Genomic DNA, 24,921 nt, shown 5'->3' on the forward strand with positions numbered 1-24,921 from the left:
AAAACTTAGATTTTTATCTTATCACAGGATCTGGAAGCGTTGGTGAGGATAATTGGTTCCTTTGCTCTGATATTGCCTGAATGCCTTATCGCCTGATATGATCATAAGACTCTTATGTTGTGTCTGTTGAATATATTTTGCTTATGAATAAAAAATTAAGTTAAGTTCAAATTAGTTAAGAAAAGGTCAGATAAGTTTCAGTAAGGAGAAAGATAAGTTCCCATCAGTTCATACAGGTTAAGATAAGTTCAAGTTACTCCATAATCATTCAGATATATCAGTTCATACAAGTATGTTTCACTGCCTCTTGGATTATGATTAATGATTGCATTGATTTATAGCACCAAAAACATGCATTGATTTGTAATGAATGGGCTTTTCATTGTTATTCCTTGTTGGAACCTGTGAGAAATAGTATCTTGTTACCATATCTCTTCTATCTATAGCTCCAAAAAAATGAAGTTATGATTTTTATTTGAATCTGTCACTGATGTACTTTGTAATGCAGCTGGCCTTTGTGCGACTGCCTCATTGCTTTCTACTCAACTGGCTATCCTCTTGAAAAAGTTGAGGCTTTTGCTGCTTTGAGGAAGTAAGTTCATATTTGCTATTATCTCATTCCTCTCTCTCATCATTGCATTGCTTATGAATTCAGTTTGCTCTATGAGTATCCTACCATTTGGACCCTCCCCCCCATTGACTCTTTGAGGTACCAAGTGTGTGAGTAGCTCTTCAGGTTACCACTTTCTGAATATCAGATAGCTGGTGAACTTTTTCATCGTAAGCAGAAATTGACATGTGTACATATTTCTGGATGCCTTCTGTCTCCTAGTAAAGGTAAAGTGTCCTGGTTCACTATGATCGATCTGTTATAGCTAACATAGTTGCATATGGCCTATAATAGAGATGAAGGGGGAGCTTCTGTCTGGAGTATCAGAGTGTGACAGGTCTGGAAGTAAATGGTTATCAGTAAACTCAGGAGTCGGTTTGATTCTTCTAGAGCTTGGGACCATTGGGTAAACCCGCTCTTTTCTTTCCTTTCACACCTGTAACGTTTTTGTCTGTAAGTGCAAGGGAGTAAAAAATTGAAAGTGTAGAGGCTGAGATGACAAGATTTCGTTCCTTCTTGGAATACTTGGAGAAACTTGGATGTGATTTTTTTCAGGTCTTTGTAGAAAAGGTAGTGTTTTAGTACTCCATGTGCAGCCTTCCTTTATTTGTTATTTCTCCTCCTTTGCCATGAATTATGATACAAAATTTCCTGTGCTTATCTGAGATTCTTTTCAAGGTGGTAATTCTAGGGGTTCTTATTGGGATATCATAGTTTTAAAGGATAGAGGGTCAGTTTGTGGAAGAGTAATCCCCTTTTATCTTCTCTTTACTTTTTCCATTTTTTTTTTTTTGGGGGGGGGGGGGGGGGGAGGGGGGGGTTGAGGTTGGGATTATAGAGGCTTCTCGTTTCCCTTCCGTTTGTGAGTGTTACACTGTTGCTTTCATGTCATTCTTGTCATCGAGGTTTTTGTTGCCATAGAGGCCTATATGGGAGTCCTTTTTGCCTTTTTGGTCTAAGTTCAGGATCGAGTTGAAGAAAAATCATTAAATTTCTATTAGTTGGCATGTAGCTTCTTGGAGAGGATGTGCAGATTGTGGTAATTTCAGAGAGTGCAGTTGTACATGCATAACGTTATTCTCTTATCAAAGGAAAATAATGTGGAAAATTTTAGCTGTTCTTTGTTGGTTTTCTTTTTGAAGAGAATATTTGAGAGTAGAATTAATGCTCTGGATGCTTTTGTGGGATAAAGATGTAACTTGCTTCTCTTTTCTGCTACTTGTGGGGTTTTCCCAAGTGCTTTAAGTCACATGAAGTGTGATAATTGCTCTTTTTCCCGCATTAACGTCTTCGGAGGACTCCAACTTTTGTACTCATCTATATTAGTAAAGACTGCTATTTTCTTTGGCAGTGCAGTTTTTCAGTTCTGTTGGGTTTGTAGCTGGAAAGGAACAATTACTTTCTAATGACGCTACATTTCTAATGCCGCTACAGCTGCTAGTTATTGTTTTTGACTTTGCTTCAAGATTTCCTTTCTTTTGGATTCACAACATGCGTGTGCTAGTCGGCTTGTGTAATTTCCGATATAGGATTACAGATCTGTATGTACTGTTTTTTTTTACTCCTATTAATATAGAGTTCTTATCCAAGGATAATGTATTGAAAATTTATTTTAATAGTATTTAAAAAACAAGCCCTTCCATTAGCGAGTGAGCGCAGCTATTGGTGAGTCTTTAGTCACGACAGCCGTCAGGTTCCGTATGTTACAGTGCAGTTGGTATGACGAAATATATTAGGGGATCGTAATGAATTTGTGTATAATTCTGCATGAAATATCCCACATGGACATTCAAGTTAATGCATATCTTCTTGCAAAGACTCTGTTTTTTCGTCAGCCATTAGCACTGTTTTACTAAATATAAACATTTGTTTGCAAGTAGAGAAATACTACCTTAGACAACAATGTGGTAACATACGTGCCAAATTGACACAAACTTAGTTAATATTTCGACGTCTTGTTACCTCAAAGCTGTCGCTTATGTCAATTTTGGGATGAGTACAGTTACTGCAATCAAATGTAGTAATAGTATATTTAAATTAATTTAATTGCTATATTTTGTGCTTGCTTTTGCACGTCTCTATGCATATCAATTGCCAAACTCTCTTGTATCTAGTGTACATACTTGTATATTGAGGGTTTTCTTGTGTGTTTAGGCCCTTTTTAATTAATGAACTGGAGCCACAGCACCTGCTTCATGACAGAAGGAAGGTATATGAGGTATGTATGCCGTTATTTAATTTGTCATCAGGTGCATTTCTAATCTTGTGGCCTAATGAAAATGGAAAATACATTAATACACATGCATCTGTCTTTTTGGGTGCTTAGTGTCAATCTGATATTGCCTTCACGCCCGAGGCAATTTAATTTGTATATGTGCTTTCATCTACTTTACGTTAAAATGTAATATTTGGTTGGGTACTTTCTATTTATTAAAGGTACTCAGGAGCTAAGGGATCCGTTCTCTAGGGAAATTTGAAATTTTATATGGTCAATCGTAATATGTTCATAGTTTCTCAACAGTACAGTTTTGTTATGAGTTATGACCACCGTCTGTTTAGACAGTCATGTGAAATTGTGAATGACATGCCGATGAGTATGGCAGAAGATATTGAATACAGAAACTTTGTTCTGTTTTATGCTGAAATCTAAAATAATTCACTGGTACTGTGGAGCACTAAGGCTTATTCTTTTGATTCTCATGACAGCTTTCTCATTTTGCTCGATGTTTTTTTCTTGCCCAAATCATTTTCTTATCCTATGCAAAACTGATGCCCTCATTTGTTTCATTTGTACATGTTAGCGTCTCGAGATGTTCGGTATTCCTGTCCCTAGATATGCTCTTGTGAATAGAGAATTTCCATTTCAAGAAGTGGATTATTTTTACGAAGAAGATGACTTTGTTGAAGTCCATGGTGAGCGTTTCTCAAAGCCATTTGTGGAGAAACCTGTTGATGGTAAGCTAAATAATTGTTTGAATACTTTAAAGCATATTATTTCTATTGCCCATAATTTGAATATCTTATTTCCCTTTTAGCAAATTCAAGAGCAGAATATCCTTAATAATATAACCATTAACAAATAACAAGTCGAAACATACTCCAATTAGTGAGATTTAAATTTCTTTTACAAGTTAAAATGATCATGAAGTAATGGAAGTCTGGTAAAGCAAACCCAAGATTGCATAAGCATAGTAGATCTGAGGTTGAATGATGATTTGGGAAGGGTTTGGAAGTGAGATGAAGGTCATGAGATAGACTGAGAGGAAGGAGACTGTATTTCAGATGTGAGATTTTATGTCATTTTGCTGAAGATTAATGGGTACTCTTGCAGTCTTGCCTGATGCAAAATTCTTTGAAGGCCTAATAGATTCCTCGAGAAAGAATCCTGAGAAGCTAGGAGTTGGAGCTTCTCCTTCTACATTTTCTGGAAATTATTCCGAGCTTCATGGGAAAGTGTTTCTACTTGTTTAAAATCCCATGTTCGGCCAAGTTTCTTCTCCGTCTAACACTTTCTAAAAACTATTCTGAGCTTTTTGGGGAAGTGTTTCTCCTTGTTCAGAACCCCAAGTTCAGCGCAGTTTCTGTTACTCAAGTTGAGAAACACTTTCAAAAGCTAGGCTTAATACTACCTTATTCTCTCATTGGTGTGCAAGGTTCTATATTATTATGTTACTGCATACTCTTTTTCATCATCAGGAACTTAAACTTATGGTGTCACTATTTGGTTTTAAGATTGGTGAAAATTCCTATGAATGTTATGGAAATATGCGCCTCCTTTAGTTGATATATTTCTATTTGTAACTGTTTAGCTGCGTAATATATGCTGACAGTTCTCTATATGTATTTAATTAGGTGATAACCATAGCATTATGATATATTATCCAAGTTCTGCTGGTGGGGGCATGAAGGAGCTATTTCGAAAGGTGTGCATTTGTATGTTTTCCATTTTTTAACATTCATGATTTCCTATATGAATACAGCTAAATATGACAGATAGGTTACCTGGACACCATCCAAATGATCAACTATATACTTTATTGTTAGATCAATAGGAGTTCTTAGAAAAAGGACTACCTTTCGACAGACGAATCAGAGGATTACAAAGTGAGAGAAAGATTAGTGGAATCTGATGGGGGGGGGGGGTAAAAACGGAATACCGATCCTGCAAGAGAGAGCGACCGATTTCGAGAGCAGCTACTTCTCCTTCTTCTGAGTCAGCCTTCCGTTTGAGAACCTACCTCTTTGTAGGAGTGCTGGAACTTAAGTACCGAAGTAGAACTACTGATTTATTCGTATTGTTCATTTGAAGTCTTATTGGTTGAGCATGGTACTTTCTGAAAATTGAAATATTTGATCAATGGAGTTTACCATTTTTTGTTCAATGGTCAGCCCCATGATGGATATGTCTGAAGAAGAATTGTACAGCAGAGGAAGCATGTCCAAAAGTAAACCACCCCTGAGACTACTACTCAAACCAAACGAGGAGTAATGGATTAAGTTTACTGAATCCATTTCCAGGCCCAAAGAAAAGCCGAAGCACACAAAGCCTAAGCACACAAAGGCTAAGCATATACTCCCTCCGTCCTTCAATAGACTTCCCATTTCTAATTTTGGCACTATTCATAAATAAAGAAAAATTTCCAAATCATTCTTAAATATAAGGGAAAAAAACATACTCATGTGAGGTCTTATTTGATTCATCTCATTCTATACATTACAAAAATCAAACTTTTATAATTTTTACTAATATGTAATTAAAGATATTAATGATACAAACGTGCATTGACAAACATCAAAAGGAGAAATGAGAAGTATATTGGGTGATGGAGGGAGTAGTACTCAAAAAGCAGTAAGTAAAAGGGCAACAAGATACTAAGCATAAGCAAATAGTAGGCTGATTTATTACCACATAAGAGCACAGACACGTGCAGGCATAAAAGTAGAACGCATTCAGATGAAAACATTGTGATGTGTAGGGGATCTTTTAGTTAACTTCTTCCCATGCCATAAAAAAGGCATTTGGATGAGAATTCGTCCAATAAACAGCAATAGAGAGAAATTCCTCTATAGCAAGTTACATTAAAACACATTACTACATTGCACATTCACATTTGTGTGCTTCCCTCTTCAGGAGCCTCCATTCTGGCCTTTAATATGAGCAGAATGAAGTTATTCAGGGATCATATTTTAACAAGGTCATCAATATTCTTTCGGTCAATATCTGGGCTACTAACCCAGTTAAACATCTCAATCTTGAGTGGCACAAGACCAACCCTTTAAGCCACAGAGTCCGGAGAAGATAGAGGTTTTTCAGAGAATATATACTTTCGAGAAACAACAAGCACAACTGACGAGGAGAGCAGGCAAAATGGAATTCTTTGTATCAAATGTTGCCGTGAGGTGTCAAGACCTTAAGACTCTTGGAAAAGGGAGTCGGCATAAACAACGGACCCGCTGGGCTGGACGAGCAACCTTTTGTTAAATTTTGCTATGGGCACAACCTTGGGTTTAGCTGCCAATCATGAGTTATGTTACTTTGTCCTGTCCTTGGGTGCCTGGCTGAAAATCTGTCAGATGACCAGATCCTTCAAGACTTCCTTTTTTTATGGTGTCATGAAGTATAGATAAATTAGATGATATATCTGGATCTATCAGATATAAGGCTGAAAATCCTAGTCGTGTTAGTATTTCAATTAGTGTATCTTCTCAATTTTGAAAGTAGAAATATGAATGTGTTATTATCATGACGCATCGGGATTGTCCAATTGTTTTTGTTAACGGTATATTTATTTTTATTAATTCAGGTTGGAAATCGTTCAAGTGAGTTCCATCCTGATGTCAGAAATGTGAGACGAGATAGCTCCTATATATATGAAGCATTTATGCACACAGGTGGGACAGACGTTAAGGTGGGTAGCCAAATATGTACTTGTCGTGCACAGGCTTTATTTAATGAAAAAAACATCAACCTTCTTTAGGTGCTTAAATTTCTTGAAGCTTTTTCTGATGATTTTTCAGATCTTGTCTCATGTACATTGTTGAATCTTATCCTTGTTATAGAACAGACTCTTATTTAAGTATCTACTAATTCTAATGATTTCTATGAGAAGTGATGCTGTGATGGTTCATCTTCTGTTTAAGTATCCTCAGAGTTTTATAATTCTTCGAAATCTTGAAGAAGTTAGGTGTTTTATTTATAATTTGTCACTGTTGTTATTCAGATTTGTACGAAAACTTTGATCATTTTTAATTCGCAGATATATGCTGATTGAGAAACTCTTATTGTGTTTGACGTTGCTACAGAATTGATATATTTTTCAGGGCTGCTTGTTATAGTTTTAATTAAAAGTTACAAGGACTTGAGTCTTAACTTTCGCCTGTTGTTCAGTATATTGTTTACTAAATATCTTCCTTCATAATGCTATATCTCTATGGTGCTGATCCTGTCTATGGCGTCCTTATGACTGAAAGTTACATAGTTTTACCCAATCCAGTTATGGAAAAATCTAATTATATTGATTACCAATTTCTACCATGACATGAGCTTGGTCGTTGGCAAACCATGACTCCTAATTCTCCATATCGTTGTTGCTGGCAGAGGGCTGATGTTACAGTTTTTCTGGTGGCTTTATGGGGTTACCTTTATAAATATTTAGTATCATGAGACAAGCAGGGGATGCATAACTGTTTTGTGAGATGGTAAATTTCAAGGTGGGGGTTTTGTTGCTGATGGCAATACCTTGCTGTATACTTGAGATCAATATTAGTTTTGGATAGGAGTGGGGAGTGCCTTTAAAGCTCTGACTGAATAAGGAATCAAAACCTGACGTGATTGGCCTAGAATCCTGCCCTGGCCGATTGTTTCAATTGCATTGTTGTGGTTATGAAATGGCATAGTATCTGTTGTCTTTTTCTCTTTCTCCCTGCTTTTTTTGTATTGGGGGGGGGGGGGTGCAGATGGCTGATTGCTGTCAGTATGTTTGCTTTGACATGGCGTGATGCTTTAATACTTCACCTCTTACATGTATCATGAATATCATACTCACTTTAGTTTCAAAGAAGAAAGGTGGGACGATTGATCTGTCTAAACTTAGGCTTGTTCTTTTCACCTAAACTTTTAGGCAACTGACATTATTTTTATTGGTTGAAATTGAAAATTACTGATTGAACTTAAATTTTACTGATTCTCTATTTTCTATATGCAATGACTTGTAATTGATTAATTTTTTTAACTGGTTAAAACTGAAATTTACTGACGAAATACTAAAAATTGATTGTTGCTGTTTGCTGCTTGTTACTGATTTTTACCTTACATTATCTTTAATCTGAAGAGAACAACGCCATATGATGCTATCAAGTGAATACTCTCTTTCTTTCTCTCTTTTTCTCTCTCTGTGCTTTGCTTTTAGTAAATATTTCATGATCCCATTATTCTCTGCCCATTATAAGTATTGTCTTTTGTTCAAAATATTATCCATTCACCCTGTAGTCTTTCCTTAAAATGCGTCCTGTTTGTAAATAAGACTACTTTTCTTCTACCATATTATCACTAGTATCTGGCTGCTTGAAACTTTTTCTTGCGTCTGTGATACTCTTATCTCATGTGGCCTCTATGTTCCCTTATATTATTAATTAATATGTTCTCTTTTGTCGCTGTAGCTAAAATTAGTTTGCTTCACCACTGGATTTTATAGGTGTACACAGTTGGCCCTGACTATGCGCACGCAGAAGCGAGGAAGTCTCCTGTGGTTGATGGTGTTGTAATGAGAAATCCTGATGGAAAAGAAGTAAGTATCTATTGCTTAAAATCTCTGTTATCTGGTCATACACGGTTGCTCAACATCTTTACGCTTCTAGACAAGTACTTTCATGTAGATTCTTGAGGTTTTTAGTCACAATCCTGTGTCTTTTCTCTTTGTTTTTTCACGTTCTTAAATTTTTTTCTAGCAAAGAACAGCTGATCTCATTCCACCTATCGAGCTTATGAGTAATGATATCAGGATGAGTACTACTCTGGTGTTGTTTCTTTGAAATTTATGTCCTAATTTTATAATACTTAAGTAAACAGATGAATGTTGCCCAATGGTATTCTTTGATGTTTAATTTTTGTTGGTTTCTCTTTTTGCATTTTGTTATTTCATTCTTAATGTCCTGAATTTCGAGTTGTTTTATTTGAGCTCTGGACATTATTTTTCTTAGAGGTGTTGTGTTTCTGATCTTGATATTTAATTCTCTCATTGTTTTGGAACCTTGCACATTTAGCTTCATGGGTTTCCCTAGGAATGTTTTTCTGGAGGTTGGGGGGTGGGGGTGAAACATGATCCATTGTTAAATCCACACTAGGAAATCCTATAAAAAGAAAGGCACACTAGTAAAGGACCAATAGATGTACATCTGTTAAGGTGATGATACTTTATAGGGAGTTGATGGGTGTTGGTAAGACTAGCCAGAGTGATTAGATCTTATGGAATATCTCCTGCTTGTAGAACCGCATATTCTGGTAGAAATTTGTGGTTTTGGGATAGCATCCATGACGACCATGTAGCTCCTTTTTATGTAGTAAGTTTGACTTTGCATCAGTGCTTTCACATGTATTTTAAGCTTGTGCTGACGTTTGTATGATAGTAACTAATGTGATTACTTTATATGTCATAACAGCTGCATGTATAAATGTGATAAAATGGATCTAATAATTTATCGGAAATGTATAAAGTAGATAAGGCTAATATAGTATACATCATACATTGACTCCTATGCAATATCTATTGTATAAAGTAGATAAGGCTCTCTTAAAAAAAAATGTAGATAAGGCTAATATAGTAAACATCATACATCTACTCTTATGCAATATGCATGAATAAAGATGAAAGCAACAAGGATAACTTTTTTTGCATGTTTCCTATAAACTTTAAGGTCTAGGATGGCTCAGATGTGCAGTCTTAAATCAGTATAGTGACTTGTTGCCATAGACCAGTGTTACTCAAACTCTTTGTTCAACTCATTTACTTGTTTTAGGGACCTGGCATATTGACAGGGGTCGAGACAATTGTCTGATGGAGACTTGGGAATATACTTGTGTTAAGCACTACTAACCAAGTCTAATTAACATAGCCGGCGACTCACAGTTGCAAAAAAAGCTAGAAAATAAGCAATGAAAGAAGAAGATAAAAACTGGAAGCTTTATCACTTGTTTAGAATCTTCAAGTAAGATTAGAAATAAGATAAGTTGACTTCCATAATCAGCTTGATTGAGTCAAATATTAGCTTCCTAGAACTTGGAAAAAGGTTGTGAGAAGAGAAAGAGGGGAAAAAAGGATTGTAAAAAGAGGTCACAAACTCACAATGGAGCATGGAGCTATTTGTGTAATAATTCCTATGTGGCTGTAGTAGTTTCCTGCTATATCTAGTATTGCTTCTTGAGTATTCTTCTGATTGGGTGTGTTCTTCTTCATTAGTGTTATGTCACTTTTTTTGGTCATGCTTGTGGTGGTAAAGTTGCTATGAGTTACTAGAAACCTATGTTACTCGGGCTCTTCATTTCACTTCACATACTCCTGTCGGATTCTCGACACTCGGACATGGAAAAGTTTCACAAAATAGCCAAGTTAGACACAAGGACCTGAGTTTGAGTAACATAGCTTGAAACGGATTTGATTGGAGTTCCTTTGTTGTTAGGTGAGGTATCCTGTTCTTCTCACTCCTGGGGAGAAACAAATGGCAAGAGAAGTCTGCATTGCATTTAGACAAGGGGTATGTGTCATCAGCTTCCTCTATAGACGACATGGTGGTTTATTTCCATGTTCTGGTCTAACTTCTAATTCGTCCTTCTTTCTTAAAAAATAATATCCAGAATCCTCTCTTTATCGATATTTTGTTTGTTCATGTTAATTACAGGTTTGTGGATTTGACTTGCTTAGATGTGGGGGGCGCTCGTATGTTTGTGATGTAAATGGATGGAGTTTCGTCAAAAATTCTCACAAGTACTACATTTTTATGTTTTCATCAAGTTCTTTGGGAGAGTGAACTACTTTCTGTTTTCTTATTACTTTATGATATGGCTTATACTCATTGGTCCTGTACTTCATGTTTCTCTTTCTAGCCCTTCACTATGAACATCTTATTACTTCAGTTATGTTCGAAAAAATTTCATTTCACCTCAAGTACTCGTGTTTAAATCGTTATCACTTTGAGAATATGGGCAGTTACTTTCTTTGAACCAAACATATCAATTTTTTTATAAAATAGCTGTGAGCCTGTGACTGTGACATGAGTTCCTGAGTCCAAGTAACATAGTGTGAGAATTTTCCTGTATAAAGTGGGATTAAGATTAATCAGAACTTCCTGATGTCGCTTTTCCTGTGGTTCACCTATTCTACCTGTAGAGAGCAATGCATATTTGAGGTTGGAAATTGTGGTTTTCGATTGATTTACTTACTAAGGGGAGTCACCTTTTAGACAAGCTAAAGCCACATTGTTGTCTTCTGAATACAAGTGTAATTCAAAAAATTAAAATATTGGATGATGTGGAATTTTGCAAAAATCTGATGTTAGTGTCTGCTTCAGCCCTCAAGCATGTCAGGTTCATGCCCTTGTAGCAATTGCTGGTTGTGAAGCTGTATATATAATGGTGAATTCACATTTTAGTCTCTTGTAGTATGCATCGCTGGCTACAAACAGCTGGTAATGTACAGCTGTATGTCCTACCATGAACGGGGATATCTTTTGATTGACTATAAACATCTGGCCCCAGCTTGGTGATTTCTGAAACTTGAAGTTTCTTTTTTCTTTTTCTCTTTTAATTTTTGGAGAAAGTATTGAGACTCGTATAGTAATAGTTATTGTACTTAATCGTTCTATATTTGGTCAGTAATGCATAGGAGGGAACTTGAGTTTATAAAGGGCTTTGTAAACTTGAATATGGGGCTAATTTTCCCTAACATGTTTTTTTTTTTCAGTACAACACCGTGGAATTTAATTCTTCAAAGGCAGGCTGAATATCTGACTAATATGTGGTTTTTAAGAAAATAAACAAATTGAGAATTGATATATAGGAATTTAAATCACCACAACATAACTTGCTTTTCTGATACACAGTTAACATATGAATTTTACTTCAAAAACAACTAATATGGAGACCAGTGGGATTAATTCCTGTTTGTGATTTGTCCAAATTGTTACCTTTTTTTAATACTTTACATAGGGACATGCTGATTTAGAGCCTATTGGTTGCTTATTCATTTACATTTTTTTTTGTAATATTATGTGACTTCCACTGTAGGTATTATGATGATGCTGCATGTGTGTTAAGGAAGATGTTTCTAGATGCAAAAGCTCCACATCTTTCTTCTACAATTCCTCCAACTTTGCCGTGGAAGGTCCACGAGCCAGTTAACGCTTCAGAAGGCCTTACACGCCAGGGAAGTGGAATCATTGGAACATTTGGGCAGTCAGAGGAGTTGCGATGTGTCATTGCTGTACTTCGACAGTAAGGCTTCTTGCATGTCAACATTTTTTTTGCATTTCCTTTTACCAACAAAAGAAAAAGCTGTTCCTCTTCTTTGCTGTTTCTATGTGGTCCCTTATTTTCCTCTTCTTCCCTTCCATCCATTACATATGTCTAATCAATGTTATTGGCTAGTGCAGTGGTGATAGAACTCCCAAACAGAAGGTGAAGTTGAAGGTTACGGAGGAAAAATTGTTGAATTTGATGTTGAAGTACAATGGAGGAAGGCCTAAGGCAGAGGTTTTTGCTTCTCTTGATCACCAGTCTTCTTTGGTTTATGCTTGTCGTTTGAAATCTTAAATTCTTTCCCTTCCTCCAGACAAAACTGAAAAGTGCAGTCCAGTTACAAGATTTACTAGATGCCACCAGAGCTCTTGTTCCTCGTCTCAGGTAAGCATCTCAGAAACAATGGCCTTGGTTGAATATTTGTTAGTTTCAGTTGCTTCGCTGTCGGATGAATTGTTAAAATATTCATTTCAAGGTACTAACAAGAATCATACCGCACTGACATTCCCCATAGGCAGGGCTCGGAAGATTCAAATTTATGCAACCATACCCTTACCAGTAGGGTGACTGCTAAAAGACTCAGCTTTCCAGGAAAAACTAATTAGAAGTACTAGCCGTCCTTCCACTATCTTCCTCTATCCGTCATAAGATACTGAGGGGTCGAAGCCTTCCTACTATTCTTTTCCTATCTCTTTTGTCAGTTTTCCCATAGGTCAACTGCCTCTCATCTAACTTCCTGCCATCAACTTGATTAGGTGTGAGATTTTCAGTTGATGTTTACAACTTTCAGTTCATTCCGGTTTATACCATCCGTCTCTTATTAGTTTACACTTTACCCACTTTCCTTTTTGGGCTGTCTCTTATTAGTTTACCCACTTCTTTTTCTCTGTTTTTGGAACAGACCCACTAGTTTTATATTATTATCTTATACATAAAGCATCATTTTGTCTTTATCACTATCCTTGGCTCTTTTGGCCCAGAATAGATCAGTACTTTCTCTTTCTCTTTAGGACCCACGTACGTTATCTCCTAAAAGTCTGTGCCCAGAGAAATGGGTAAACTAATAGGAGACGGAGGGAGTAGTTCTGATCAATATGTAGCTTAAAACTCGATTGGGTTTCAGTTTTGTAGAAAGGGACACTGCCTTGAACTTCATTTGCTCATAAGTGTGACGAAGTATTTTGTTTCAAATTTTCAGCGAGAACTATTCCCCTGTGATTCATATCTTCACATGCTTTCTTTCATCTTGTCAAATGAAATATATATGTGTTTCATATATGTTCTTGATGCATAGCACATACCCATATATTTAGTCGGTAACTCAGTATTGATGTTTTAGGAAAATATTCTGATTGACTGTGGATGTTAATACATGGTTAACCACATTTTGGTTGCTTTAATATCAACACTTAACACCTTTTCATTAGCCAAGCAATTGCTTTGCTGCTTCTTGTTTTTGCATGAAGATCATCTGGCATTTAAGATGCTTGTTTATAACTGTGAGTGCTTCACAGTGTCTTACTCATCTAACATTTTCTAGACCAAGTTGTTGATGTTTGGACTTTCCTGAAAAGGCGGGGGGATCCTTATGTCTGCGAGAGGAGGTGGTAAATAAAAAGGACATGGGAGGTCGACGACGATAAAAAATCTCACAATGAGATAGAGGAGGGAATGTTGTAGGGAAGGGAAGCTGTGATGTTAATTGGTGGAGGCTAAGGATGAGTTGGCTTACTAGCAACAGGGAAGGAATAGGGACAATTATGGGTGGGGATGCAGGGGATAGGTGAGGGAACGGAGCTATTGCTGGGAACTGAGGAAGGGAGGTGGTTCTAGCTTGTCTGGGAAAGGAAGAGGTAGGTCAGTGGTGGTTGTGTGGGGCTGGGTTTATGGGTGATGGAAGGGATGGGTTTAGAGGATGGAAGTAATGTGTGGGTCGGTTTTTTTTTCGCTATTTTGAAATTTCTTTTGTTTTATTAGGCTTTTCATAATGGAGAAATTCACAAAAATATTTGAAACTATGGGTGGTCTTCCCATAATAATTCCGATTATGGATTATTCTAGAATGATCTCAACTATGGGGGTTATCTTCCCAAGATGATCTCAAGTGTCAAATAACATACTTAATTCATAGTTAAATATTTGAAACTATACTAATCCATACTAATTAAATACTAATAAATAACACACTTAGGAAGATACGCCCATAGTTGAGATTATTCTAGAATAATCCATAGTTGGAAGATAACCCCCATAATATTAAAAGCATAATCCATAAATTGGAAGAATAACCCATAATTGGAATAATCCATAATCCATAACAAATAACATACTTGGGAAGATAACCCCCATAGTATTTAATTACCTTTTATTTGTTATTTCAGTTTTCTCACTCCTCTCTTGTGTCTTTCTAGCTGACTCGAGTTTGACACATCATTTTTTGAATTCTAAAATCTGTTTTTTTAGGTCAATGGATTATTTTGAGAAGTCACCGTTAGTATTTGGGATTATTATGGAATAATCCATCGTCAGGATTATTAATTTATTATGAAAATTTTTCCTTTTAAAATTAGGTTAGAAGTATTAAATTAGCCACATTCAACAATAGTTTATTAAGTGAGTTCTTGAATTAGAATCATTAATTGTATTTTCATTCACATAGTTGATGGTTAGGTATATATTTACAGTTTTCTTTATTTGGGCACATTTTTGTTTGACCATCAAGTTTTAGTAAATGGGCATCACTTGAATTGCCTTGATTTTTGCAAACTCTATGCTCCACGACAGCATGAGGGCTTGAACTTTTTGTCATTACCCCTCCTTTAGTAAATGGACAGCATCCTCTTGGTGTCTTTCTAATCTAATTCTATATTACATGTCCAAAATAAAAATCATTGGGTATGCCTATGTTAATTTTTCCCATATGATGTAGAAATATGAAAGAATAGTAGCATTCATGATTCTTTGTTGGTGTTATTGAAAGCCAGACCCGTCAATCCCAAATCTGTGCATCCCAATAAATTGGTTAATTGCAATCCAGATTGCTACTGCTGTCCACCCATGTTTCTCAATATTGGCCGATTCCCTCTCTGAGCATTACCGTAACGCGTAATAGGTTGCCCCTCATTGAATATTTAAATTCACATTTTATCGTTAATATTGAGATCGCCCGTTACCAATATCGAAGTAAGAGCTTTTCGCTGCTCTGATTCTAAGTTTAGTTTGAGTTTGAGACTCCAAGTACTCTTCAGTAGTCTTCACTGGCCGAGCTCTTTGATTTGATGTGATGTCATAGTCATTGAAGATAGATACTTCTTCGGACATGCATGTTAAATTGCCTCCCCAATGGATTATTGTTAACTCAGGACTTGTACATCATACAGGAGTAAAGTCTAAATTACCAATGTGGGCTGCAGAGTCTTGATATCTTGTTATGCTATGTTTGGATAGCAAGATTACATTTCAAATTCTGGATTTCGATGAAATTTATTGTTTGGATGGCATGGAATTTGAAATTATGGAATTTGTCCAAATTCTTATCAAAAGCCTATATTAGTAGAATTCAAAATTCAAGCTATTCCCTTGTCATTTGAAATTCTCACCTCATACATATCCCAACTCCATGAGTATCTATATCCCAACTTCACTCATTCTCTTTCTAATATATATTTCTCTCTCCTTTAGTAAACCCACACTTTTTCTCTCTCCTCCATTAAACCTTTATTTCTCTTTCCTCTATCAAAACCCCCTTTACAAAATAGTGATTAGTAATTGAAGTACAAACTTTAAATTCCAGATTTCAATTCCATTATTTGAAATGAAATACAAGTTTCCAAACACTACCTTATTCAATTTTTTCCATGTATATTAACGATTTGTACTGTTTCTGCATCATAAGTTTACATGTATGCTGTTCATAGTTGAGCTTGTTTTATTGTTAATATGCTTTTCGTGATATCTCAAATTTAACATCTTCTCAAGATAAGTTTTAATGTACTTCGCACCACTTATTGTGCAGACCTGAGAGAGAGAGTGATAGTGAGGCAGAGGATGTTGAGCATGCTGAAAAGCTGCGTCAAGTTAAAGCAGTGCTGGAGGAGGTGTTTTTCTTGAAACTTTTACATATTGAATTATCATATCACAGATTTTCATTTCTTGAAAATTCTTGCCCTTGTGCCTTTTTATAGGGTAGATCCGTGGATGTGCTATCTGCCTAGCTCTAATTGAGAACAGCAATTAATATGATCATATGATCACATAGAATGATTATACCTTCCTGTTTTGGCAATTGTTTCTTTGCTTAGAAAGGATGCTCATAATGGATTTTATTAATCCCAAGCGCCTTTTGCCACTGGTTGGCTGCACAAGACCTGCATTTAACGTGTTCTCTGATTATATTCTGCTGATAAAGGACCAATAAAATGGATTCGTCGTACTGTTAGTGCTTTGCAGATCAAGAATTTGTAATTCTTGGGGATCCTGTTATTCATACTAATTGTGGAGGTCTTGTGCAATGAATTTATTGTAGATGAAAGCTGGTTTTCTCAGTATATGTATATTGTAGGTGGTCAGCAATGCAATCTGCATTTTCATTATTATGTACTTTAATGTTGGTTAGCAGTCTAATGTTATGCACTTCGATTTACTAAAATCTGAAGCTTTGCCCAGTTATAGAACAATCATGCTTACTATGTTGGGTAATGTGACTAGTGACTACATACACTGCCTTATACGTCCTCTATCATGTGTTTTATGCTCTTTATCTTTTTTGTTTGCTAGGATGTGCACTATGAGGTTTTAGTTTCTGTGTATTAGAACAGAACCAAGGTTGACTGTTCTTCATATTTTGTGTGTAGGGAGGACATTTCTCTGGTATATATAGAAAGGTCCAATTAAAACCCTTGAAGTGGGTAAAAGTACCCAAAAATAATGGCGAAGGTGAAGAAGAAAGACCTGTCGAAGCTTTAATGGTCCTGAAATATGGAGGTGTTTTGACACATGCGGGAAGAAAACAGGTTGAAATTATATCTTTAAACAAGAACATTTGCTCATGTAGGATCAGCCTGAGTTTCATGAGCAAGCTCTCATTGCTGGTTTGAGCTCCATCTTAATACTGTAACGTATATATGCTTATTCATTTTCTTTGACAGGCTGAAGAGCTTGGTCGGTATTTTCGGAACAATATGTATCCAGGTACCATAAATTTTACATTTACGACCATTAATTGTTTGTATTGCTTGACCGTATTTCTTTATTCATGTTCTTTGACTATGATCACACTGCTTATTGTTTTTTCTGCTGTCCTTTGCTTAAATTGTAATCTTGCATGATCCGTCAAAAGTCTGTTTTATCCTATTTACTATTGGAGTTCTGATTCTTGGATCTTCACTTATACATTCATTGTAGAATTTTGAATTTTTTCATATTCCTATCTATCACTAGAGCACGTATGATACTGTCCGTTGTATGTAATAAGCTATGTGTGAATCATTATAAAATTCTTTCACCACATATAAGGCTATGAACATATATGGAGATTCCAATAAGTTCGACAAATTTTGGATAGCATCAAGAGTTTTAGCTGAACCTGCCAAAATTGACCCAAGGTGATCAACCTAACCTGATACATATTGCACCAAGTTGAAGTTTTGAACCAAATGTAAATATGACTAATGTTTGATTAATTTCGTATAACAATTGAATGATCAACAAACCTGGATATTACCTGGCTTCAAATTATCCAAACTGAATAATTCCTCACCTGAATATAATCTGAACCGAATAACCCGAACTAATCTCAATAGGAATGACCCATTGCCCACCTATATCTTTGATGACTTGAATTATATTCTGAAATATTCTAATTGTTAATTAAGAGTATTTTGGACTTTGGCATTTTCTTGTATTTTCTAACTTACTACTCCCTCCGTCCTATAATATATTGCCTACTTCATTTTTGGTGGGTCAAACTTTAAAATCTTTGACCGAATATTCTCATTTGTATACATAAAAAAACATATTCATGTGGGATCTTGTTAGATTCGTCTCAATGTATAGTTTCATAATATCAACTTTTTATATTTTTTATTAATACGGAATTGAAGATATTAAAGGTCAAAGTTACGTCTTGGAGACTGTGTAAAAAAGAAACAAGCACTATATTATGGGACGGAGGGAGTAGTAAGTAGTAACATAATAAAAATATGATACATTTTAGTTCTACTGGAATATTTTGACACTTCATATATGACCATTAGACTTAACAAAAATATACCAATCTAAATTATTAAGTTGTCTAGATGGGTGAAATAATCAAGATCATTAAAGTGAGTGTATGAAAATTATGGGGCAGCAGAGAGGGCACCAACATAGTACATATTGCGGTTTGATAGTGGTCACCAGTAATTAATTTATGTTCTTTTGATCTTCCATAAACATTTGGCAATTATGTCATAAACGTTTTACTTTTCACAGTGCACGGTATTATTACTGTAGCTTAATTCATGAAGACCTGTAGCTTTTTTAAGTCAGCAATAGTGCTGGATGTGTTGGTGTGGGCACACCAACTGTATGAACTGGGTGTGAGCAGTAATAGAAGAGCACTTAAATATGTAAGAAAGTTGTTTTTGTTCCAAATAGATTAGGCAAGAAGAAGGCTGTATGTGCATTGGTAGAAATAGAGAACAAAATTGTCTTATAAATTTTTTAATGAATAATAGAAGCATTATCTGTTTGAACTTTGAAGTTGAAATTTGCATTTTCCATTGGTTTAATAAGACGTGGACTGAGCTATGGTATCATGGTAAAGCAATTCTGAATTTACCAGCATGACTCTATGAAAGTTTCCCATTTTTCAAGTTCTATTATTGTTTTAGGCATGCTTCTCTATTAATGGAATGCCATCTCATATCAAAACTAATCCTGAATTTTATAGGTGAAGGGACAGGTCTTCTCCGTCTCCATAGCACTTATCGGCACGATCTAAAGATATACAGCTCTGATGAAGGCCGTGTCCAGGTGAGTCCTGGGTCCTCTTTCCTCCACAGTTGTGTTTATTGCTATCATAACATTGTTAATGTTGATCCTGAAGACACCCTTTTACTCTTGCTGGAGATTGAAGTTCTTAATTAGAGCTAAACTGAAGTAGTAGTTTCACTATCGTTAACAGATGTCAGCAGCTGCATTTGCCAAAGGTCTGCTTGACTTAGAAGGGCAGCTTACACCAATTCTTGTAAGTCACGTTCCTTCTCCCACCACGTATTTGAAGGTCCATTTGTTTATGTTGAAGTTGACATGCTCTATCACAGGTTTCACTTGTGAGTAAGGACTCTTCAATGTTGGATGGGCTGGATAATGCTAGCATCGAGATGGAACAAGCAAAGGTTGTTTTTCTAATGTTAACCTCTCTTTTCTCAATTTTCTCATATGGATGTCTATAAATAATGTTTTTCTATTGTTATGTATTCATTTTTTTTCCAATTGTCATTGTTCCTAAGCATTGATGTTCTTGGTCAGCCAAGGAACGACAACAAGAACAAAAGCAGAAAGTAGATACTTGTGATTTGCATGAGCACTGTCTTATTTATTTGTGCTGTGTTGGTATAGTTTTAGACATGCTATGTACTCTATGTTGTACTTCTAAAATGTTAATAGATTACTATATGCTCATGTGTTCTTATCTGAGTAACTTGTAAACAGGCGAGGTTGAATGAGATTATAACTTCAGGAGCACCAACTTCTCCCAGTAATGGATCACCGGAATGTCCCTGGATGGTTGATGGGGCTGGTCTTCCTCCTTATGCATCTGAGTATCTACCTAAACTGGTATGTTGCTTCTGATACCCATTGTAATGTGATTGTTTTTTTGTTTCAGATTTTCCTCTTACGTGGAAACATGTGTTTAATTTTTTTGTGTCCATTACTAATAGTGGCATAAACGTTGGGTTGGATAAATATAGGACTGGTGAGGATGAGCATACCAGTTTCTAATTTACTGTTCATTCTTCTTGTTCGTTTTTTAAATTTATTTGCAGTCGTTTATGCTTCAATTATTTTGTTTTAACTGGACTTCCTTTTGCCTTTGGAATATAAGTTTGTGCAATAGAAGTTATGAGGTCTAACAATGCTTATGAAATTGAACATCTTGTCAATTAAATTGCTTCTATGCAGCAATTGTTCCTGTGATAGACATGTAGGATTAAACAATAATGTTATGCCTTTCACAAGTATATTCCTTTTAATCATGTTTAGAGCCTGTTTGGTTCAAATTTGTTTGGCTTGTTTGGTTAGATTTCAATTTTCTCCAATTCTCTATTTTCTGAGGGTACTTTATTCATTACTCTTTTCCCTTGAATAGAAACAGAATCAATTAGATCAGAGAAAATTAAATTCACCCCACCTTTTTGTAAGCACCTCCGCCACCATCATCAATCACATGTGATTTTCATCACCATCATCGGAGGATACAGTGTGAGAGCTGATATTGACCTAATTTTGTTGATAGCTGATACTTTCCATCCTACATACCCCTCACCATGACACCGTTATCTGACAATATGAGAGGAGAGAGAGATAACCAACTTTTTTGCCAAAGTTTTGACTGATCAAAATTCACAACACCATCATCATCATCCATGGACGATTTTTAGAGGAAAATAAGAACCTTTATTGACCAAATTTCATTGATCTAGCTTTGGGGAGGGAAATTCTGTTGTTTAATTATAATGTCAATTGTCAACATGACAAGAGAACAGAAAATAGGACGTGGTGTTTTGGAGAGAAGAACTTAAATGGCACAAAATTGTAAATTGTATTGTGAGGAGAGAGAAGAACATATGGGAGGAAATGGTAATTCTGGAGAGAAAAGAACACAATTTTGGGTTTGCATTCCATTTCATTTATGCTCTTTGGAATGTAAACACTACCAAACACATATAGAATAGGATTAAAATTGGTAAAATGGAATCCAATCCTTGACCTTATTCACTTCCTTTCTGTTTCTTTTTCCTTGTGAAGATATACGAATCATGCTCTAAATATATTTGGTTCCTGCTGGAATGGTACATCAAGCTAATTTTTTAAAATTACCATAATACGTTTCATTTCCGATTAACGTGGGCTCACAAGAGAGGCTCGCTGTTTTAATTTTGGCATATGATAGGGGTTATGGCTTATGTACTATATAACATGGCAGAATGCAAAATTCAACACATGTTGTAGTCATTGAAATGGAGTGTGGCTATTTTTTTCCTGAAGTATCTTTATGCTTGTGTTATATGCATAATATATATCCAAGTCCAAGATGATTGATTAAAAGAGCAATCTGATCAGATGCTTGATGTGTACTAGTATTACATGATGATACAATATTTGTTGCCCCTTTGGATTGAACCTGTATTGTCTAGGTGGAATTGACTAGAAAGGTCACCGAACAAGTGAGACTGCTTGCTAGAGATGAAGATGAGAAACTTGCAGAAACAAGTCCATATGATGTTTTCCCCCCATATGATCAAGCTAAGGCTCTCGGAAAGACCAATATTGATGTTGATCGGATTGCTGCTGGATTACCGTGTGGCAATGAGGGATTCCTTCTGATGTATGCGAGATGGAGAAAACTGGAAAGGGACTTGTATAATGAACGAAAAACGTAAGTGTTTGTGTTCATAAACTGTCTTTAATTTATTAGTTTAAGTTGATTTCTCAGCATTCGATGAAATCTAGGGGGGGGGGGGGGGATGTGTCAGGACCTACTCTTGAAAAGGGTAGAGAAGTGTAAAAGGATCTAGAACTTGAGATATTCAAAATATCCATGTGGCACTTTTTGCTCGCTTTATGTTTTTTTCCCTTTTAAACTTTACTCTTATTGTTCTAAATTGGAAGTTTTTTGTTATGGAAAATTTCACTGACATCCGAGCTTCTTGCAGGAGATATGATATTACTCAAATTCCAGATGTCTATGACTCGTGCAAGTAAGTATTTCAGTGTATAAGGTTGTTTGGGTTGTAATAGATATTACGTTCTACTTCTTTTATTAGGTTTCTTGTCAATCTAAGATAGAAGGTTTTGTGAGTTTGTCCATATTCTGAGTGGAAACTTCAATATGGTGTGCCTATAGCTGACAGAACATGCAAACTGCTGTGATATCTTTTAGCCTATTAGGTCGTGGGATGGCACTATGCTGACTAATAGAAGTACCTTTTTTGCAATGAATGCCATTTCCATATTCCAACTGTGTCTGTTTCAGTTAGTAAGCTCGTTTTGTCCATTTGCAGTTGTTAGTATGAGTTGGCAGCTGTGGCTTTATGTAACACCTAGAGAGTTGAATTTCTAAGATGAATAGCTATCTTTTTCGTCCACTATTACAGAAAATCTCAGCACTTGTCTGATCTTCAGCAGTTGGGTTATTTTGAGCCAACCATTAAGGTTTATCTTGGGCAATTCACTGTATAGATGCAATGACAGAAGATTTACCATTGGTCTTGAGGTGATATTATGGGGACACTCTTTCTTCGTCAACATGGACAATATTGTTTTCTGTATGACTGTACGTATGTCATGGTTATTTGAATTCTTTTTTTCAAAAACCTAACCACTGAGCTCAATGATTAGCGTAAGACCGTCATCCAAGTTCTACCTCCCATACACTATCCAATTGTACATATGGAATGTTTTCCAAAATCAATATCCAATATTTGTTGGAAGCTTCCTACTTCCTTGATAGAGTTGGGTACTTGGGTGAGATGAGGTGGCTTAAGAGAGAAATGAAGAAAAGGAAAAACGAAGTCAATGGTTTCGTTTTGCTTTTCTATCTTCTTTGTAAGGATGGAATTCCAAATAAAACGCTCACATTGGAACTAGGGCAGGTTTTATTGATTTGTCAAACTTGAATATATCGAATTTTTGGATGATTGAAGTTCCCTTCTAAACAACTGGGGGATGGAGGACTGCAGGGGACACATTCTTGTGCATTTGATCCTTGGTCCTTATGGTAGTTGGGTTCATAACACCTGCATATGCAGCTAAGACATTTAGATTGTGCGTGATGTTGTTTCCTTGTTACGTTTTGCTTTGTGCTATTTCACATGCCACATCTCTTCAAAGCTGACTCTTCATTTGACAGATATGACCTCTTACATAATGCCCATCTCAATCTCGAAGGCTTGGATGAACTCTTCAATGTTGCTAAGGTATGTGGAAATGGCCTCGGTTTTAGCTTCTATTTAGCTATATTTCTAATATTACGAAGCATGTGTCATTTGCTCTATTCTGCATTCTGTGTTGTCACAAACGTGACTAGTAAGTGTCCAAATGAGGTCTGCATCTCAATTTTCACACAAAAGCTTAGTAATTTGTGTATTGTTTGCACAATCTCCATTAGGCTTGTTTGCTAATTTCTTGTTTGGTACTGCTGATTTTTTTTTCTGTTCAAGGCTTTATATAGGTGTTCACATTTCACACTACAAGTGATTAAGCTATACCACATTTTTACTCAATCATCACTGTCATAGTTATTCTGACTTGTCTATATTTGCGGTTCTAGTTACTTGCAGATGGTGTTATCCCTAATGAGTATGGGATTAATCCCAAGCAGAAGCTGAAAATTGGTTCAAAGGTACTTTTGTCTGGAATTGTAATTTTAACCTTATTGGAATATATTTCTCAAAAAAAAAAAAAAGAACTCTGCAATTCAAATTTCTTTTGGGGGTGTTCATCAGTTCATAGAAGACATTATGAGGATGGGGGATCAAGGGGTTATTTTGAAGGCCAAGAATGCTAACATCATTTACTCGAATGCAGATTGCACGCCGCTTGCTGGGGAAAATACTGATTGATTTGAGAAACACTCGCGAAGAAGCTATTAATGTTGCTGAACTGAAGAGTAATGATGCTCAGCATACTAAATCTAGCAAGAAAGAAGATGCTAATCCTCGACCAAAATCGCACACAAAGAATGAAGATACAAGAAAATCTAGTGCTACTGATATCTCAATTGATCAGGAAGATGATGATGAAACGGAGACTGAATATCGCTTGGATCCAAAGTGCGTAAATATTTTTTCTTTATCCTACTTTTTTTCTTTGAATAAATTATGCTTTAAATTATAGGTATGTTCTGGTTTCGATGTCATTTCTAGTATTATAATATGTTGTCTTCTACTCTCAGGTATGCTAATGTGAAGACACCGGAAAGGCATGTTAAAACACGACTATATTTCACATCGGTTAGTCAAATATGCCCACATCTTAATGACACTATCATTCTTTTTTGGTGCATGATCAATTTGTGAAGCTCCATGGTCAGTCATGAAAGTTACGAGTTTTTTTTATAATTATACGTGCAATTTTGTTTTGGTTGACAGGAATCTCATATTCATTCCTTAATGAACGTCCTTCGCTATTGTAACTTGGATGAGTCATTACAAGGAGAGGAGGGTCTTGTTTGTCACGCTGCTTTGGAGCGACTGTTCAGAACTAAGGAGCTTGATTACATGAGCTACATAGTATTGCGGATGTTCGAGAACATAGAGGTTAGTATTGTGCTTCCTGACAAACTTGGCGTTGAAACATTAACTGGACTTTTATCTTGAGAAAGAAAGGAATAAAGGAAAAGACATGATAACTGCTAAAAACTTTTGTATTAGACCAGTAAGAGCATTCTACTATCTCCATTGAACTTCCTGTGTTTGTTTAAGTGATAATGAGTCGAATATTATGTTAACATGAATTTGGGTGGACGTATACTGAAAGACTGGTATAATTTTTCCCTGTGGAGCCTTGCAATCTACTTCCTCCTTTTCTTTTTACT

The 24,921-nt window shown here is 35.9% G+C and overlaps 1 protein-coding gene across 2 annotated transcripts in view; it reads left to right on the forward strand.

The window, feature by feature from the left end:
• The window catches only part of LOC104887409 (inositol hexakisphosphate and diphosphoinositol-pentakisphosphate kinase VIP2), a 29,018-nt gene that overhangs the window by 2,373 nt on the left and 1,724 nt on the right, over positions 1-24,921 (forward strand). For both annotated transcript variants that reach the window (XM_010672026.4, XM_010672027.4), the window contains exons 4-28: positions 509-592; positions 2,765-2,828; positions 3,412-3,565; positions 4,463-4,533; positions 6,415-6,519; positions 8,305-8,397; positions 10,286-10,360; positions 10,505-10,590; positions 11,889-12,095; positions 12,254-12,353; positions 12,433-12,503; positions 16,135-16,216; positions 16,973-17,131; positions 17,267-17,309; positions 19,051-19,133; positions 19,285-19,347; positions 19,424-19,498; positions 19,815-19,940; positions 21,521-21,762; positions 22,040-22,084; positions 23,236-23,302; positions 23,656-23,727; positions 23,913-24,157; positions 24,280-24,337; positions 24,476-24,643. In XM_010672026.4, the coding sequence (XP_010670328.2) occupies positions 509-592; positions 2,765-2,828; positions 3,412-3,565; positions 4,463-4,533; positions 6,415-6,519; positions 8,305-8,397; positions 10,286-10,360; positions 10,505-10,590; positions 11,889-12,095; positions 12,254-12,353; positions 12,433-12,503; positions 16,135-16,216; positions 16,973-17,131; positions 17,267-17,309; positions 19,051-19,133; positions 19,285-19,347; positions 19,424-19,498; positions 19,815-19,940; positions 21,521-21,762; positions 22,040-22,084; positions 23,236-23,302; positions 23,656-23,727; positions 23,913-24,157; positions 24,280-24,337; positions 24,476-24,643 (2,638 nt within the window). The remainder of the gene's footprint in view (positions 1-508; positions 593-2,764; positions 2,829-3,411; positions 3,566-4,462; positions 4,534-6,414; positions 6,520-8,304; positions 8,398-10,285; positions 10,361-10,504; positions 10,591-11,888; positions 12,096-12,253; positions 12,354-12,432; positions 12,504-16,134; positions 16,217-16,972; positions 17,132-17,266; positions 17,310-19,050; positions 19,134-19,284; positions 19,348-19,423; positions 19,499-19,814; positions 19,941-21,520; positions 21,763-22,039; positions 22,085-23,235; positions 23,303-23,655; positions 23,728-23,912; positions 24,158-24,279; positions 24,338-24,475; positions 24,644-24,921) is intronic.

This window comes from Beta vulgaris, chromosome 2 (assembly GCF_026745355.1).
Source record: "Beta vulgaris subsp. vulgaris cultivar EL10 chromosome 2, EL10.2, whole genome shotgun sequence".
Taxonomy (NCBI): Eukaryota; Viridiplantae; Streptophyta; class Magnoliopsida; order Caryophyllales; family Amaranthaceae; genus Beta; species Beta vulgaris.